At 41.1% G+C, this 17,691-nt stretch overlaps 1 protein-coding gene across 2 annotated transcripts; it reads right to left on the bottom strand.

Moving 5' to 3' along the window:
* Window positions 1-486: 486 nt before the first annotated feature.
* Window positions 487-16,127, bottom strand: LOC102301976 (vasopressin V2 receptor). 2 transcript variants are annotated; one of them, XM_005914795.2, is made up of 7 exons: window positions 15,658-16,127; window positions 14,722-14,791; window positions 9,557-9,936; window positions 6,617-6,862; window positions 6,329-6,475; window positions 4,774-5,329; window positions 487-3,736 (listed from the first exon to the last, which is right to left on the bottom strand). In XM_005914795.2, the coding sequence occupies exons 3-7, from the start codon at window positions 9,932-9,934 to the stop codon at window positions 3,537-3,539; spliced, it is 1,527 nt and encodes a 508-aa protein (XP_005914857.1). In that variant the 5' UTR covers window positions 9,935-9,936; window positions 14,722-14,791; window positions 15,658-16,127; the 3' UTR covers window positions 487-3,536. The 2 variants fall into 2 exon arrangements, with proteins under 2 accessions (XP_005914857.1, XP_042083866.1); XM_042227932.1 differs by lacking the exons at window positions 14,722-14,791; window positions 15,658-16,127 and having other exon boundaries at window positions 9,557-14,714.
* Between the last annotated feature and the right edge of the window lie 1,564 nt (window positions 16,128-17,691).

The following is a 17,691-nucleotide window of genomic DNA, read 5'->3' as shown; positions in this document are numbered from 1 at the left end:
TTTGTGTGTTCGCTCAGACACATGAAAAATTAGAGGGAACATTGGTGAAGACACATAACAACAAATCATATCTAAGTGCATAAATGTCGTGGAAGCGTGTTGAACAAGCTCCTGTAAAATATTTGTAGATGCCATTTTATCAGACACCATGCACATGCCTGTTTGTACTATTAAGAAAGCAATGTTGCAGGTGAGGTGTGCGCACAACCGTGCTTAAAGTAATGAAAACAAGATGGCTGAAAGCGATAAAAAAAAAAGCTAACCTTGATCCCTCTGGCTCTCGGAGAAAGAACGTCTTTTAAATCAGTAAACACTTACAGACTAAGGAATCATAATTGCTGCCAATAGAATAAAAGTGTGGCTATATTTAGCAAACAAAGAAAAAATGCCCTTGGAAAAAGCCGCATTTAACTGCCCCCTTCTCTGTAAGCTGAAACAGTAAATGCAGATAAATTTTATGTGGAAAACAAAACAAACTCCACCAAATAGTTTACCATCTGTTTTAAGGCTAAGAGCATATAAACATCCTCTTGGTGTTAAAACATTTAAGATAGAGAAAAAGAGCAAAATGAAACCCTTTTGTGAGAAGACAAGATAAATTGGGGAGCCTGTTTCTCTTGCTTCCTCTGATAATAAAGTATGATGCTCTTTCCTAACGCAGACACAGGAGTCGATCTGGGCCAGTTGGGCCTCCTGGTGTCTTGGAATGAGCCTCGGCCATCATTAGGTCTGCAGAGGGGTCTTGGGTTAAGCAATGCAGACGCATTGCTCAGTATGGTAAAAGTCCTGGCTCCAGGTCTGATTTATACCGGCTGTGGTGAAGGCTGGGGGTCTCAGTCATTCTTCAGAGCCACTGGTTGCACTCCTTGGCTGAATTTAAATTGATTTGAAGACGGAACTTGCCCTGTTTTCCTGCCCTTGTGACAGGCTCCCTGAGGGATAATTTATTTCTTTTATACCCCATTGCAGCCACACGGCTGGAAGGAAGTGCTGCCCTAACTGTAATGAAGAAGTGACCTTGAGTTTAGCCGTCACCCATGCTTCTGCATGGAAACCGTGAGCATTAGGGCATTCAGCATAAATATACACACACACACACTGCAAGATTATAAAAACAGCAGTGACCTACCAGTTAGACCATCTATCATATGCTCTGACAAGAGAGAGATGGTGGTGGCTGTTTCAGTGAAAAATAGGAAATGCCAAGTCTTTTATAGGACTACTCAGGAAACTAAACTGACTCTATAGGAAATTCTGTCTGATGATGGGTCTATTTTTAGGGGATATTTAAAGGTGTTCGTGCTATCTGCTTCTCAGTCAGTTGAAGTGCATTTATTATTTAGCCGTTTTAATGCTCACTAATGGCTGTACAGAAAGCACAATGCACAGCTGAGGAGTGTTCGGCCTCTCCCATCAATCTGAAAGGCTGGATGAAACTGAGGTTTGGCTCTTTGCGTGGAGAAGAATCATCCTCTGACCTCTCAACTTCCTGCTTGGGAGAGAGAAAAATACATGAACACCCTGAAGGTTTGGGAGAAGTTCATCTATTTCCTGATATAACAAAGTGAGACACGGGACATTGTTGCTGCAGAGTTTCATTTGGCTGATAATCAAAGCAGAGGCCTGTGTCTGGGGAACAAGTTTGCAGTGGCGTGCTGTAAACCCAAACACCACGGCCACGCAGAGGAAAAGGTGAGGCTTCTCCTTCGACCCAGACAAGTACTCTTGAGATACCTTGAAAGCATGCCGGTATTGTCCTGCAGACTCGAACAACACTGTTCTCTCACGAAAAAGAAAGATGCACCAAAGTGTCTCACTGTGAGTGCACATCATTAAAAAAAAAGATTATTTTCAACAGCATCTAATGGATAGACTGATCAAATACACACAATGTTATCACATTTCCTGTATGTACAGTAGCTTATATAATTATGCTATTGTAAAAACATACCATTAGAATATTTAAGTGTGTCATGCAGCTGAGGGCCATAATACTTTACTCTGTGCACAGAATAAAATGCAATATTATAAAAACTGTACCTGGAAGGCAGAAACAGGGAATAATACACCTATATACTATCTAAGTATACATTAAATATATATATATTTGTGTGTACATTTTCATTTACACAACAATAAATAAATAAAGAGATTAAAGAACACATGGCTCATGGTGTGATATAACATATCCTATGATCCCTGCTCTGGAGGTATGCTCTGTCTAAAAATAACTTGGCTGACATCATTTACAGATTAATCCAGTGAGGGAGGCCCCCTCTAAAAATGTCTACTGACATTACAGGCACTTGGTTTGGACTTGGAGTATTTGCAATATTCATGTGAAGCGTTTTCTTAAATAGTAATTGTTTCTAGATGTACGCTAACATGTAGGTTGGAATATGTCTACTGATAAGACTTTAAAGTCGAGCTTTTAAAAAACAATCTTTGGTTTGACACCGCTTGTTTTCTTTCTTCCTTCTTTTTTAGCTACACTGTACCTCAGACCATTGCAACATTCAGCTTTTATCTAGCACAAAATGTAACATTCTCTTCAATAAATATACTTTACAACGTTGATCACGATACACGGAATGCTGATAAATACTTCTCATGAGTTTCTTCTGTGCTGTGTTCTCGTTTCATACTTTCAGAAAAGCATGACGGGAAGGTTCTTTTATGTGCCTCATATGGCGTGTTTGTATAAAATACAGTCACATAATTGTGTCCCAGTTGAGCAAGGAAAACCAGGTTTATTTTGTTGTGCGGTGCTTTCCTTCTGCTGCACCGTCCTCAGGAGTGAATCTTAAGCCCATCTTGCTAACAAATCACTATTGTTGGAACCTGGAAGTGAATTCCTTCTTTGCCTCAAGCATCCGTCTCTAATCCTTTCTTTCTTTCTGTGGAATAACAAAGTTTGATCACGTTATTAGATTTCAACTACAGTCCTCCTGGGACCACTGCTGTAACATCCATGACATCCCCTGTCTGTTCTCCTGCAGTCTTATTCTCGTGTACTGTCTGCATGTGCTTCTTTTCTCTTCCCTCCAGCTTGGTTTTCTCTGCACCCATAGTTTTGTCTGCTGCTTTATACATTAGGCGTTCCATTAATGTAGCAATCCACCCCTTGCATTCCTGCTGCTCTACTGTATCCGAGCAGAGTAAGAGACTGTCCACAGTTCTGTTCAACAGCTACTGAGGTGAAAATGTTCTCACCTTCCAGTCCATTTCACCCCACAGATCCACCGAAACACTGTGTTATGAATGGTGCTGACATCTTCAGTGACAGCCGTCCTTACTGCTGGGGCGAGTAAGACAGGTGATTACAAATAGAAGTCCTGGTGAGAAGACAGCTGTCCTTTGATGCTGAAAACATCTGGTGGAGGTCGTCACAGTGCGTTCTCAGGCTGCGGCGCTGGAGGCGGTGACATCAGCAGAGTTGTGTGCAAAAGTACGTCCTTGCAGTGGGCGCGTGTGCACGCATGCATGCCTTTTGAGCATGTCTCTGTGTGTCTCGCTCTCCAGCTCATCAGTCTTTGTCAGTACAGGCTGTCCTTGGTGGTGGAGGTGTGTGTGGTGGTAGAGTCGTCAGGCAGGGAGCCCCGTCGTCCAGATCTTGACCCACAGTGGAGCAGATTTTGCAGCTCTCTTGACACGCTGCTGGAGAAAGCCGTGTAGATCCATGGGTTGGTGCACGAGTTCAGACTGGCCAGCAGCATCAGGATAGTGAAGGCCACTCCTGCAGAGGACACACACCGCCAAAAAGACAAGTCCAAAAATACATTTTCAAATGTACAACCTTTACGTTGGAAGGAAACATTCCTGTTAAAATGAGGACAAACTAAGGACAAATCACAGTGCAAGTCACATTAGTCTCTCACCCCTTAGGAAACAAACATAAAAATGTGCAAATATTTAGCAGCAGAGCACTGTGCATTATTTTGTTTTTATTCTACTTCAAGAATTTGATTATAAATATCCCAGGGGAACAACTCCACACATACTTCCTCCTTCATATTTTTCATTTCTAATAACAAGTCTATTGTGCATTAGGCAAAACACACTGAGAGCAGCTGAGAACAATGAATGAGACCGTTCTGATTTTAGAATAAAGCTGACAATAATCAGCTGAGTGTGGGGCTGTCTGCCAATCGGGGCTTTTATTTCATGAGAGTATGCTAATCATGCTTGTAGCTGCATGTGAGTACACTTTGTGTATGCATCTGTGCTCGTGTGTGTGCGTTTGTATTTGCGCTTGTTCCATGTGTTGCTTATGATTTTAACTATGCATGCCAGCTGCTGGCACAGATCAATGTTGATGAAATGTCAGCATCTGGCTCTGTTTCAGACTCTACGGGGGACATAAACAGGTTATTTACTGGCCTCTGGTGTTTGTCTTTAGTTTCAGCTCAGGAAAAAACAAACTTGTTTGTGACCTTGTATTATATTCTCTGTTGAGAGCTGGAGCTTGTACTTAGAATAATGAGTTAGATAGCCTAATATTTGGACCCACCAAGATGCTCAAAAGCATTGATTGGAGTTTTCTGTTAAAAATAGGAGCTTTTCAATTAGCTTTATGCTCTCTAAAGTGCAAAACAGGTAAATTAGCTCCATTAGGGCGATTAAATAGATTACATGAGCTAAGGAGAATCAATCCATCTGGGGTAAACAACATAAATGATTCACCTGACCGCACAGATGTTGCTTTCATTTCTTTTATGGGGTAGATTGGAAACATAAGTGGATGTTGCATCCATTAAGATGTTTATGACTAACCTTGGTCTGGAGGGTCTGGATCCCAGGCTGCCCACAGCTGGACAATGAAGAAAGGTGACCAGCAGATAGTATACACCAGCACAATGACCAGGGTCATCCTCACCGTCTTTGACATGGCTTTAGTGATACTTGGAGGTGGGGTGGCAGGGCGGTGAGGGGGAGCATAATCAAGGGAGCAGCGGGGAGAGTTGGTGTAGGGCTCCTGGCAATCTGAGCCGTTCACTGTTTGCTGATGCACTGTTGTTCTTGTTGTTGTCACATGTTCCCCGTGGCAACTGTTACACTGAATATCAGGTGGTACATAGTCATAACATTCTCCCACTTGGCTGTTGGGTGTGTTATTGTGGGGGTTGTTATTTGCAACCTTTAAGAGTTGTCCTCCTCTTCCGTCCCAGCCTCCTCCTCCAGACGCCCGTCTCCCCCTCTCTCTGGATCGCTCGTCCTCCTTCCTAAAGCTGTGAAAGCGGAAGAGGATTTCGTTTTTCTTCATCTCAGCCATCACCATCCTCTCTGACTTCAGGTAGATGTTGTTGTGAATCTCGCGGAAGATTCTTATCTGAAATTCATATAAGAACATTTTGAGAAATTACAACAGCTCAGTGAGAGGGAAAACTAGACATGCCATCATTCACGACCTAAAAGGCCCGAGGATTACGTTTTATCATGGGAACGTGGCAAATTCAGATGCTTGTGTTTGCTGCAGACTGTCCTGTTTGCAGTTTAGGTCAACACTGAACGGAAATTTGAAATGTAAAAAAAAGAGAGTATTTGTTGGCCTTAACCATCGGCCATAAACCAGTGTCAGACATTTTTATGTAACATTATTTAACGCCACGATTCCTTCGCTCTGTTACATAGCTACCATAAAACTTTATTGCACCAAAATGATTTGTGGTATTCTCCGGAGAAACCAAAACAACGACATGAAATCCATTACTAATAGGCGATTCATCCTTCCAACTATTTTTACTTTGATTCTGAAGGTTTGTTACAACTGAAGCTACACATTAATCCATCTTTCCATTCAGTTTATGGGATTTGATCGGGCGAGACACTTGAAACTTTCCAAATTACCTCCTTCAGCAGAAATAACATCATTCTCTCTTCCAGAAACGTTCTAAATAACCCTCTGGATTTGAAATCTGATATTCAAAATAGTGGGAAAAAGGTCCAGAATTCTATGTTTGGCACAGATCTGGTACATTCCTCTCCCTGGCAGGACGTTTTCAGACTGGGCAGGCATCTCGGCAGTAGACCTCCAAGTGCTGTGTTAATTAGGGGAAAAAGCTGGAACCTAGAAATATCTTTCCCTAAATAGATCAGGACTGATGGGAGGCACCCCAGAATGTCATATCTGCCTGGGGATGCGACATAACACCAACCACAGTCTCCACAGGTTATTGAACAATGCGTGCCAAATACACTCTTGAAACCAAAACAGCATTTCATTCATGCCACAAGCCTCATTACTGGATAATGTTGCTCTGAGCATGTAATCCTATAGTCAACACCCTTTGTGGACAGTGCAGAGTTCAGCCAGTACAACTAGAATTACCTGACAGATGGTGATGATGAGGGCGGGCAGGAGGAAGACAGTTACCGTCATCCAGGTGACGTAGGCTTTCAGCCCCCACAGCTCAGCAAAGTGACCCCAGCACTCGAACTCACCGGGAGCCACTTCTGAGCGAGAGAAGATGAACACCTGACAGAAACAACAAGGGAAAAGTGGTCAGCACACCCACAGACACTGATAATCTGCAGTGATCTCTTGAAGCTAAAAATAGACAAACATCTTGAGTTCTCCTGTGGAAATCAAGCTGCCTGTGTGTTCACCCCTTCCTACCTGCGGTATGCTGAGGATCAGTGCCAGGCCCCAGGCCACCATGACAGGAGTGTTCCAGCGGGACACTGTGCCCCCTCGGTAGGCCTGCAACGGGCAGCAGATGGCATGGTGCCGGTCTACTGTCATGGCAACTATCATATAGGAGGAAGCAAACATGCCAACAATCTGCAAGTACTTGATGGACCGGCATAGCAAATCCGGCCCTTGAAACCTCTCTGTAATGTCCCATATTAGCTGAGGAAGAACCTGAACACACAGATAAAAAGTAGTTATTTTTAAAATAAGTGTTTCTAATATATTCAGCGTGTCAACAAGAAGTGCCTGTGCAGCCCAAACCCAATTTAGCACTTTGTCCGAGACTGTTATCTGAAAACTGCTTGAGCACATCAGTAAGCCACACCATGGCACTTAATGACATGTTCTTTACTATCCATGACAAGGGCACTGGGCAAGCCTGTTTTTTCATTTGTTTGTTTTTACCTCAAAAAACACCAAAGATATGGTCATCTACATACGAAAGTAGTTCTAAAACAAAAAATCATTTATCCTGTTTGAATGATGTTTATAATTGCATTGCACAGCTGGACTGGGAAAAGCTGATCTTTTATATACATATATATATTTGACTGCCATTTTAAGAAATTTGTGCAGCTGAGTCACCGAGAAGCCAACTGGGTAGGAAAGCAGCAGAGACTTCAGAAAGAAATACAGATGCATTTCATTACTGTGAAAAGCCCTGACAGAGCCCTCACTCACTGCAGTGGGTTTTTTAAAGCATCTGAAAACAGACATTAAAGTACACTATAAGGCAGACAGTTTGTACAGTTATTACAAGTTTGAAAGTCAATATTTGGTATGACCAACTTTATTCTTCAACACAGACTGAGCTCTCTTAGTGAAACTTTCTTGTAATTTCTTTAAGTAGTCTACAGGAATAGTTCTCCAGGCTCCAGGATAGTTTCTCATTGGCTGTTTTTCTACCTACGTATGCACTGACAGTGTGCTTCCATGGCGGTATTGAAAAAAATCTGATGGTACTTTTCTGTGTTCATAATTCCATCAATTATGACAAGATCTCCACAAAAGCTCCGACATGTTGTTCAGATGGCTGCAGACACTCGCTGTTGTGCTTCTCTCCTGACCTCCTCCTACAGTACATATTGACATTTTGAACTAAAAATTTAAATTATGGATTTGTCCTTCATTCGTCCTGTTGCCACTGATTTTCGGTTCAGTTCTTGTGTAGTTTGGCACACACCAGCCTTTTCTTTCTGTTTCCCTTCCTTAAGAATAACTTCCACTGAGACCATCTCTGATTAGGCTTTGGCAGTATAGTATATGAATCAACTGAAGGGCCAGATGCCTTTATCGTTGTGGGGGTATAGCTTAGTGGTAGAGCATTTGATTGCAGCTCAAGAGGTCTCTGGTTCAATTCCAGATACTCCCTGTGGAAGCTTAAAAAGCCTTTCTTAAAATTGGCTTCTTCACAGCCAGCTTTCCACCGAGATCTTTTTAACAAACAGTAAAAGGCTCATTTGAAGGCTCAGATGCACGTGTCGTCTTTGCTGTTTTGTTTTTTCTTATTTCTTAAGGACACAACTTTGAGATGTTGTTCATCTGCTATTGACTGTTTTTATTTTTTTAGGCCTACCTTTTCATCTTTATCTTCCAGACCTTAATTCTTTTTTACGTTTTATTTTAAGTTCATTTATTAAACACTTTTCACGGACAAGCAGCCTGTGAAATGGAGCGAGACAAAGATTTCACATGCGAGAGCAGTTGGGCAGAAGGAGGCAAGAACCTGACTGATTTTAAAATGTAATTCAGCAGGAGCTATAATTATGGTCTCAGTCTTGTTAGCATTTAAAACAAGGTAATTACTAGAGAGCCAGTCAGTATTCTTTCTGAGTTAAGCTGTGGACTAGGGTGGACAACCTATCAAGCTGAATGTCATCAGCATAGAAATGATAAAAAAATGTAATTAAAAAATTGAATAATGGCAGCTAGAGGAAGCATGCAGAAAAAAAAATGGACCCAAAATCCCTTTTTAACCCCACAGGTTAGGGAGGAAATGTTAGAGGTGAACTTGTTTGTTCTAACAGAGAGGGTCCTATCAGAAAAGTAAGAAGTAAATAAGTCTAAAGCACAGCCAAATTCACCAGCCAAAACATGAAGCCTATAAAGCAGGATTTTTATGGTCAATGGTATCAAAGGCTTCACTGAAATCAGGCAAAAATGATTACAGAACAATTCCTCCATCAGAGGCCTTCAACAGCATGGTCTCAGTGGAACGCTACTTTTGAGAGCAAGACTGTAAAGGGTTAAAAATCTAAAATTTGCATAGTAAAGATCTGAACTTATTTTCTGCTGTTTTTTCTAATATTTGCTTATAAATAGTCTTTTTTTTTTTTTTTAAATTTTTAATTACCACATTCCTTTGAAAAAGGTCAGGTACAAGGACTGGACTGAAATAACTGAAAAAACCTCCAACGGCCAAAGAAATGCTGGATAACTATTGCTCATGACCACTTTAAAAATTACAGGAAAGTTTGAAGGTCTGGAGGCAAAGTAAAAAAGAAATGCACAGTATTTATATTATAGGTATTTTTGTGGAACAGTGTATACAGCTGTAACAGATCCAGACAGTATATAACTCACAATTACATAGTTTAACACAGTTAAGTGAAAAAGAAATTCCCATGGAAGATAAAAATCAATATTAAGATGAGCAAGTTTTCATTGTGACAAAAATTGTTGGTAAAGATGAAATATTTAGACTTGAATAAAGACTCAAAAAGAAATAAACATGTTTTACTTATGGCAAAAACAAAACAGGCCTTTAACAAACTGAGACCATTTTGTAAATGTTTGTTTCATCCACTGCTGTGATCTATGTATATTCATGTTGCTATAATGCCTCAAAGAAACCCCTGTACTGACCTGAAAGAAAGCCACCACCAGGTCAGCCACACACAGGTTGACCATGAATATGTGCATCGGCGCGTTGTGCTTCCTCCGCCTCAGAAGCACCCACAACACAAAGCTGTTCCCCAAGGTGGTAAGAGCCAGCACCACCGCAAGCACTGCAATCTCAGCCCGGGCCAAGCCGATATCCCTCACCCTGGGCTGGGGAAGGGTGCGAGGTGTGCTATTGGAGCCATTCTCGGGAAAGATGCCAAAGAAGGATCCCCCACTGTGAGACGTGTTGAATGAGTTCAGTTCAGAAATAAACGAGGAAGAGAAGTTGTTTCTTCCTGTGGGGCCCAGAGCGGAGAGGCCTAACCTATCCCAGTCCGTTTCCAAACTGATGCTTTCCATTCCTGGAAGACAAACAAAGTGTTAATTTGGGAAAGCCAATAAAATCTATTGTTTATAGTTTGTATAAATGATGCTCTGCACAAACACAGTCTGCAGGAGTCAATCTGCTGCAGGGCTGTATGACTGTCCACTAGTGGATTTTGGCCAAGTCCAGATTATTATCAACAGACAATGAAATTGCACTGAATTATTACATCTGTGCATCTTATTGCATTTCCTGCAGTTGCCTAAAAATGCACTGTTCCTTACAGTACTGCTGAGAATCCAAAGCAAAACACACACAGACTTCTCACATAAGCTGATGCAGATATAAATCACAGGAACTCTTTGTTGTTGGATCATCAGTAACAGTTTCACATCATGTACCACAAATAGCTCCTGTTGGGTAACCTCATCACATTCAACTCAAAGTAATGAGAGCCAGACACTCTGCCAATCATGCAAGTGTAATTATGTCTCAGATTTTAATAATTCTCCTGTCTGTTTGTCCCTCTCCCAAAGCTTCCCATTCGATCTGACGCAAGTCCAGTTTGGTTTATTTTCTTTCTAATTCTTTCTCAAGGTTGATTTGACAGCTTTGCCTCCTATCCCACCACCCTTATTCCTTCACATCCCCTCTCATAATCATTCTCATCCCATGCTTACCCTTGTACATTCCTGTTTCCCCCTGTTTTTGTTCCCCTCTCTCCAGATTTTCTCTCATGCATCCAGGCGTTCTTTTCTCTTCTCTCTCTCTCCCAATCTAAATTAATTTTACGTTTATTTTTCTTTGCTTATAAATAAATGGCTGAAAAGAACAGAAAGTTGATAGGAATTAGATGACAATTTAAGAAACAGAGTCATGGGATGTAGAGGGCAGCCTTGGTCAAATAAACTGCATGTAGAGTAGCGTCTGAGAAGGGGGGTGGGGGGGAAGAGTAGCGATACAGGCGGTGAGGAGAAAGGAGAAAAAACTGCCCAGAAAAGGTAAAAGAATTGATTTTTGAGGGAGGGTGATTGGATGAGACTAGAGGAGTGGCAAAACATAGCTCCAAGGAGAGATGTGCACTTTTAGTTATTTCGCTGTGAGTGATGATTGACACCGTGTTGATGTAATATTTTGACTAATATGCTGTGGAGTGGTCGTATATATAAATGTGCCACTGAATGGGTGATAAGAGAGCTTCCATTTCTGCCTGATCAGAAGGAAAACGTGAGAATATTGAGCAATTGAATGTGACTATACATAACAAGGTTGTTCTCACTATTACGCTACTACCTAATGACCAGTTAGTAACAGTGGACGCACTCCTGGGTGTGTAAGGACGGCTGAACATACTGTCAAGCTTTACATGCTGGCTTTGCCAGAGGAATGTAATCAGATGAATGCATGACAGGCCTGGCCTGGTTGACTTCTCTTCCCAGCACAAATGTACAGCTGTGGGTGAAAAGAAGAGTATCTCAGTGGGATCATTCCTCAGAAAACAGAAAACTGCTCTCATGATTTGAGTGAATCCCTGCCGCCACACGAGGCAAACACAAGACTGCCATAAATGTCCAAACTAAATCAATCATTTTCTTTTTTTTATTAACATTCCTCTATATTTAAAGGGTTGTATTAGTGGGAAGGTCGGTAGAGGAGAGGATCAGACGTAGCAATAACAGTTGTTTTTTTCATCTTTGTTAATTAAGGGTGTAGACAACAGGGCCCTTCTTCAGTGAGGAATCTCTGGGCTTCTTTTTGTTGGTTCCGAGGAGCCTTGTGCCCCTCTCTGTAATTACAGTATAATTCATGAGAAGGTTCTTTGTGCGGCTGCACCCCCAACCTAATTTCATTATATATATATTTCCATGTGATTCGTTTTTGATGTTCAGTCTGTTTTCAAGTATGCCTCGGTGCAGATAAGGTGCAATGGAGTTGTTACAATACCTGGAGTAAAGCTTAATTAAAGCTTTACTCCAGGTACTCAAGAAAGTCAAATAAAAGCATTGAAAACTGCTAAGCAGGAGCAGCTGTTAAGGTCCATCTGTCTGTAGATGACCACTGATGAGTACGTGCTGCATTTCTTTCTTCATAGCAGATTTTTATCTTCAAATTTATGACATTGTTCTGAGAAAATCTGAATCCCTTGTTTACCTAAACTCCCGGATAAGAAAATATGCTGAATGCTCATTTGCATTGCATGTGTATCCAAGAAATCTCAGTGAACTGTCTTCCGATTGCTCAAGCTCATCTACAGGAGACCCATGCATAGGCTGAAACCTGTGCCAGGAGTGCTCTCTGTCATATCATGAAATTTCTTAAACTGAAGCTGCACGATGAAGGTAAATAATGTCTGCAGAACATTGCTGGGTGCAGTTTAATATATTCCAAGCAGACCCCATTATTTCCATCTGTCTGACTGACTTAACACAAGTACAAATTATTCTTTGTGTGCTTGATAGACTGTAGACAGTACTTCTAGTAAAGTACGCTTTCTCTCTGATTGATGATGGAGTCTATCCCTCCCTTGCTTTGCTCTCCAGAGGCAAAGCAGAATGCAACCATCCATTTTCATAACCTCTCCGTGCTGTACTGCTGTCATAGGCACGGGGTTCACGCTCACAGAGCCTCAGGGAAGAAAGGAACATGTAGTTAAAGTGCACAAAAACCATTACAGATAGCATCCACTCACATCTTTCAACATCTGTGTCATCATTTCCAATTGTTCACACGTGTTTTGGTCATTCCCTTTCACAAACTACGACATGTTCAACATATGCCAAGATCCAAATACCAGATGTTTGAGACAAAGTATTTTTAAACCATTCTGAGGTGTGTTAAGGAACGAATGTCTTATAAAATCATGTTTTGATGTCAGTATTACAGTGTGTGACAAAATGCTTTTAAAGGAAGTTGAAAAAAACGGTGCTATTGTCCTTTAAGGCAAGACTTCACCCATTAGACACTCTGAAGGAGGTGCTTGTGCACTTGGTGGTTTAATCCAAACATAATGAAAAAGCCATCACCTCTCTGCCTGTCTTGTCAGCCCCTGGATTAGTTTCCTTTGACCAAGTTGACCGAGTCTGATTAATGAGGACCTCTTTGTTCTCATTACCAGCCGCTCAGACGATCTGTGGCTAATTTCTCCTTCTACTCGGTCTTCCTTCTCTTCTACTTTTTCCATCCGTTACCTGTTATTTTCGCTACACTTTCATCCACCCACTCCATTTCTCTGATTCTGATTCCCTCCTAACCATTCCACCACCTGTGATCACAGACAAAAGAGGAAGCCGCTTCTCCTGCAGAGGAAACTGGCTCTGACATGTTTTTTGTTTTTGCTTCATTTTAATCACCGTCCCCATTAATTGACTTTGGCAGCAGGAAACAGGATTAAAAAGGTCTGGCCCAATCTGAATCCAAGTCAACTGAAACTAATAAAGCAAGCATTAGATGACAGCGTGTTATATATTTACCTTTGGTTTTCCGCTGTTTTTCCTCAATGTGATTCATGCACGACACAAATGAATCATGTGGTGTCACAGACCGGGCTGCGTGGCATTTCATCTGCATGATAAGGCAGCCACGGCCACGTTTTTCCCTTTAAGCCCCACAAATCTGAAAATTAGATCCCCGCTTGCACCCTCGCTGCGGCATTGATTCACCTCCTGAATGAGTCGGGTCAATGACAGCTAGATAGTTTGTGTATATTTATGCATTTCAGTTTGTGGAGGAACCTGCTGTACTCATTAAAAATCACATTCACGGTTCTCTATTTGAGTACATGTCACTCAGGTTCGCTCTCCAGCTGCAGCTCATATGAGCAATAATACAAATTATTCTTTTACTGTCTTCAACCCCAAACAGCCAAATAAATGATAGTTATGCAGGGCCACACCTCATTCTACACAGCGATTCAGTCATTGCTTAGATTACAGTCATATTGTATCAGATCAGATCAGGTCAGTAGACAGAACTCATGCAGAAGGTCCAAGTCCTCTTATCGTTACTGATAAACCCCGTTCATTAGACCACTGGCTGTTTTTCTTGTTATGTATCATTAACTAGCACACCACCAACAAGCAAGTGAACCATTCAAAATGGGACCTTTTTTCACATCACATATAGCTGATAAAATATTCAGAGTATTCCCCCTGAAGATTGGAAAGTGGGCTGCAGTGTTACCACATCAGCTAAAACAGGCCTGGAGTTGATTTGGTCAGAGCTGCAGCACATGATGAAATGAACGCAAGTAAATGATTCCCTGTTAGAGACCAAAGTAAATCGACTGTTAAAATAACCGTGATGATGATTTTTTCCTGATGGAGGCTGCAATCAAGGAAGTTATTATTCCTCCATAATAGTTTGTGTGAGGGAGAAAAAAGAAGAAAACTTTGCGATTTATGGTGGAAAAAACCTTTTTCAATGACTTTGGTTGAGACAAAGAGCTTCCACAAAAAACACGTCTGCCAGAAAGCATTATTTGATTTAACTGACAGACAAGAAAGTTTGGCTTTTGTTGTTGTTGTTGTTCATTTTTAAGTATGGGATCTGTTTTTGATTTAACTTAACACAATTTTTGATTATTTCTTCACTGTTAGGAGGAAATTTACCATTGTGATAATAAGTTGTGTCAGGCAATAAATCAATGACACTTGAATATACAGACGTATGCATGCCGTCCACTCACAGCCTGGGAAAACAAATCTTTTGTTTGTCTAAAGCCCTTTGAGTTTCCTTTAAAAAAAAAACATGCGCAGGGCACGCACGTGTGCAAAAAAACACTCACACAAAGAAGAGCAACCCAGTGTGAGAAGTCGTCTCTTACCTTGTTGTCAGTGCATGGTAAGCATTCTCACGCGTGTCCTTTTCTGTTGGCTTTGCTCTTGTCTTTGCGACTGTGGGACAGAGCATTAAAAGCCATCACTGTTACAGCTCATTTACGTTACAGGCAACAACAGATAACATTAACATCGTGACAGTTCCCCCGAGCTTCTGTAATCTGTGGAAAAACTAACAGGACCACATCCATTTTCAATTAAGCTCTGCAATGACTTACATCTAATCAAGCACAATAACATACATGCTTTATGTTGAGAGAAATGACATCCTGAAAGTAGCTCTGGGAAACAATTAGGTTAGAATGATTTATTCACATTTTTTATTTCTGTTATTTAGAAAATTAGCCTAATTTAATTGCGGCGTTCCATCATTTGGAACAATTTTGTTTAATCAACCCAATAATTTACTACTTTGATTTACAGTCACCAGAGCACTTTTTTAAACAGTTGTACTGTTTCCAAAATATAAGATGTGTGTTTTGTTCCTTTTCTTGTTAAATAAAATATGTAAAATAAATATAATAAAATATATTTTCACTGTCTACAAACATGAAAGTAATATTATTAGATTATTGTATTATTATTATTATTATTATTAATGAGGAAACATGATTCTAAATACAAATATAAAAGAAACTGATAAAGCTCAGCCTGTTTATTAAAATTCTGCACACTGGGCTTTGATGGCATACTTGAGTTTTAAGCATAAATGAGATACTGTAGCCACACAAAGGCATGACCTCGATTGGGTTGTAAACAAATTGGAGGAATACAATGAGATTAAATTTAAGGCCCTGCTGGAAAGTTTTTCAGACAATGTTGAATAATGATTTAAATAATTAAAATAATTGTACATTTAACATTATAAGTATATGTTTAGCCATCAAATCCAGCAGTCATTATGGACTCAATAAGGTACTTACTTGTTCTACTTCAGTGGTGCATTTCTTTTATATGTCGCTTAATTTTACCCAAATTAATTCTTCTCGATCCATGTCTCTCCTTTTAGCCTCAGCTGAATCCTGAATGAATTAGGCAGCACAGGAATAAAAATCACTCTTCATCAGAGTCAGGTGTTGGTCAGTGTTAACAAAAAGTTCTTTAGGGAGCTCTTTGTTAGTCCTTTGCCTGCTGAGTGTACTCTCCTTGAGGTGTTGTAGTTCATTTGTAGTTCATTTTATTAAAGTAATCCATTTGATAGCCATGCGTGCCCTGGGTCCATTTGCGTCAGGTTATGCTTTTGCAATCTGCTGTGCCTTCACTAGCAGAAATGAATTTGATCTCCGTCCGTTCCTACCTCCCCCCTCTTCCCTCCACGGCTATCTCCTCCTCCTCCTAGGTCAACCAGCTTGTCCGCCAGGACTGAGGGTGGAGCCTGCAACCAGGAGTGGTGCAAGAGAGAGGGAGCGCGAGGGAGAGAGAGAGAGAGAGAGAGAGAGAGAGGGGAAGGGACCTGTTTTGTCATCCATAGCATTGCACTGAAGTATGGTGTCCACTCAATCACTGTGAGTCACTGGCAGACACAACCATCAGTCTTTACGTGCAGAATTCCTTTATATAATATTACAAGTAAGCAGTCCAGAACAGATACCTGCTGATATTATAAAAGAGAATATTCAGCTGTTAATTATAGCTGTAAATCCAGCTTCCCAGACACCCTCAGCTCCATTTCCTTCCCAACCCAACAGTTGAGCCATGTCAAGAGTCCCCACATGTCAGCTGAGGCTCAGACGAACCGCCCACTCTCACATTTGCTCTGTCCGGTCTCACAACAATACTGCCGTCAAAACATAAATCATAGCAAACAACACAATGTGCTAGAGACATATTTGAATTCCCAAAGAGAAAAAACTAAGCGCTGAAATAGCCAAATGTTATAGTTTCCTAGAAAATGTTATTATGAATCGGCAGAACATCTGCCTGCAGAGATGGAGACGCACTTCCTTCGACAGTGTAGAAGAAATTGTAGAAATTCAAAGGAGCTTAATCACCTGAAGTCGCAAATGCTCTCAGGGCAAGGAGGCAAAACATATCGTGGGGCCCAAGATTTATATTAATATCCAACACTCTAAAAAACAGTCACTGACAAAGAAACACACAAAATGCACAACCACATGCACACATTTGATATAATAACATGCATATGAGCATGAATGTAAGCATCACTGCATACCGTCCAGCTTTGTTAATATTGTTTCAAAACACAACCAGAGAAAGTGAGCGCAGGAGAAAGAGACACAAACACACACTCCTGTGTTCAGGCGTGTTTGTGATACAGAGAGAGAGATGGTTAAGATGGAGAGGTACCACCCCGCCCTGTAGTGATTTATTGCTTGTGTAGTCATTGATACATGCTGCTTGTGTTTTTATTCAAAGCTCTCTCCTGTCCTCTTCCCTTCAATCTGATTTGTTGCTCAAGGACAAGGGCCGAAGTTCCACCCAACTAGGAATGCCGAATGGCTGACTCAGCTGAGCCAACCTCAGGTCCCACCTTTGGCACACAAACACAAGGCTGGAGCACAAAAACAAAACAAAGGTGCTTAAATGCCGTCTTTCAATTTGGATTTCAAGGCTCTCTCGCTCTCACACACTCTCACGCGTGTTGCTAAGAAAATTATGTTGGCCTGCACTCAAACACTCCAAGGTGTACACAATGAGCGAATTCACAAATTCATACTGGCAGCCACTTTAATGCGCAACTTTAAATGAAATAAATCGAGTCCAAAGTGGCAAAGTGATCTTCCCAAATTTATTTTGACACGTAAATTGCAGCTTCCCCTTACTTTCCCCCAAAAGCTGAAGTTAACAAGACAAACTATAGTGATCCAACATTTTGCAAATATTATATCGTTCCAATTCCGTGGCCCTTATGCAGACATACAAGCACACACACACACACACACACACACACACACACACACACACACACACACACACACACACACACACACACACAC

This window comes from Haplochromis burtoni, unplaced genomic scaffold (genome assembly GCF_018398535.1).
Source record: "Haplochromis burtoni strain Fernald_Lab_line unplaced genomic scaffold, NCSU_Asbu1 Contig_9, whole genome shotgun sequence".
Classification (NCBI taxonomy): Eukaryota; Metazoa; Chordata; class Actinopteri; order Cichliformes; family Cichlidae; genus Haplochromis; species Haplochromis burtoni.
The sequence above is the reverse complement of the archived record's forward strand: the minus strand, read 5'-3'. Positions and strand labels throughout refer to the sequence as shown.

Excerpts from the sequence above, each read along its gene's own strand:
- LOC102301976 (XM_005914795.2), bottom strand. The coding sequence starts at position 9,934 with ATGGAAAGCATCAGTTTGGAAACGGACTGGGATAGGTTAGGCCTCTCC. Across the intron at positions 6,476-6,616 it reads TGATCCTCAGCATACCGCAG|GTGTTCATCTTCTCTCGCTC; the intron begins GTAGGAAGGGGT and ends TGTTTCTGTCAG. Across the intron at positions 3,737-4,773 it reads TCCAGACCCTCCAGACCAAG|GAGTGGCCTTCACTATCCTG; the intron begins GTTAGTCATAAA and ends TGTCCTCTGCAG.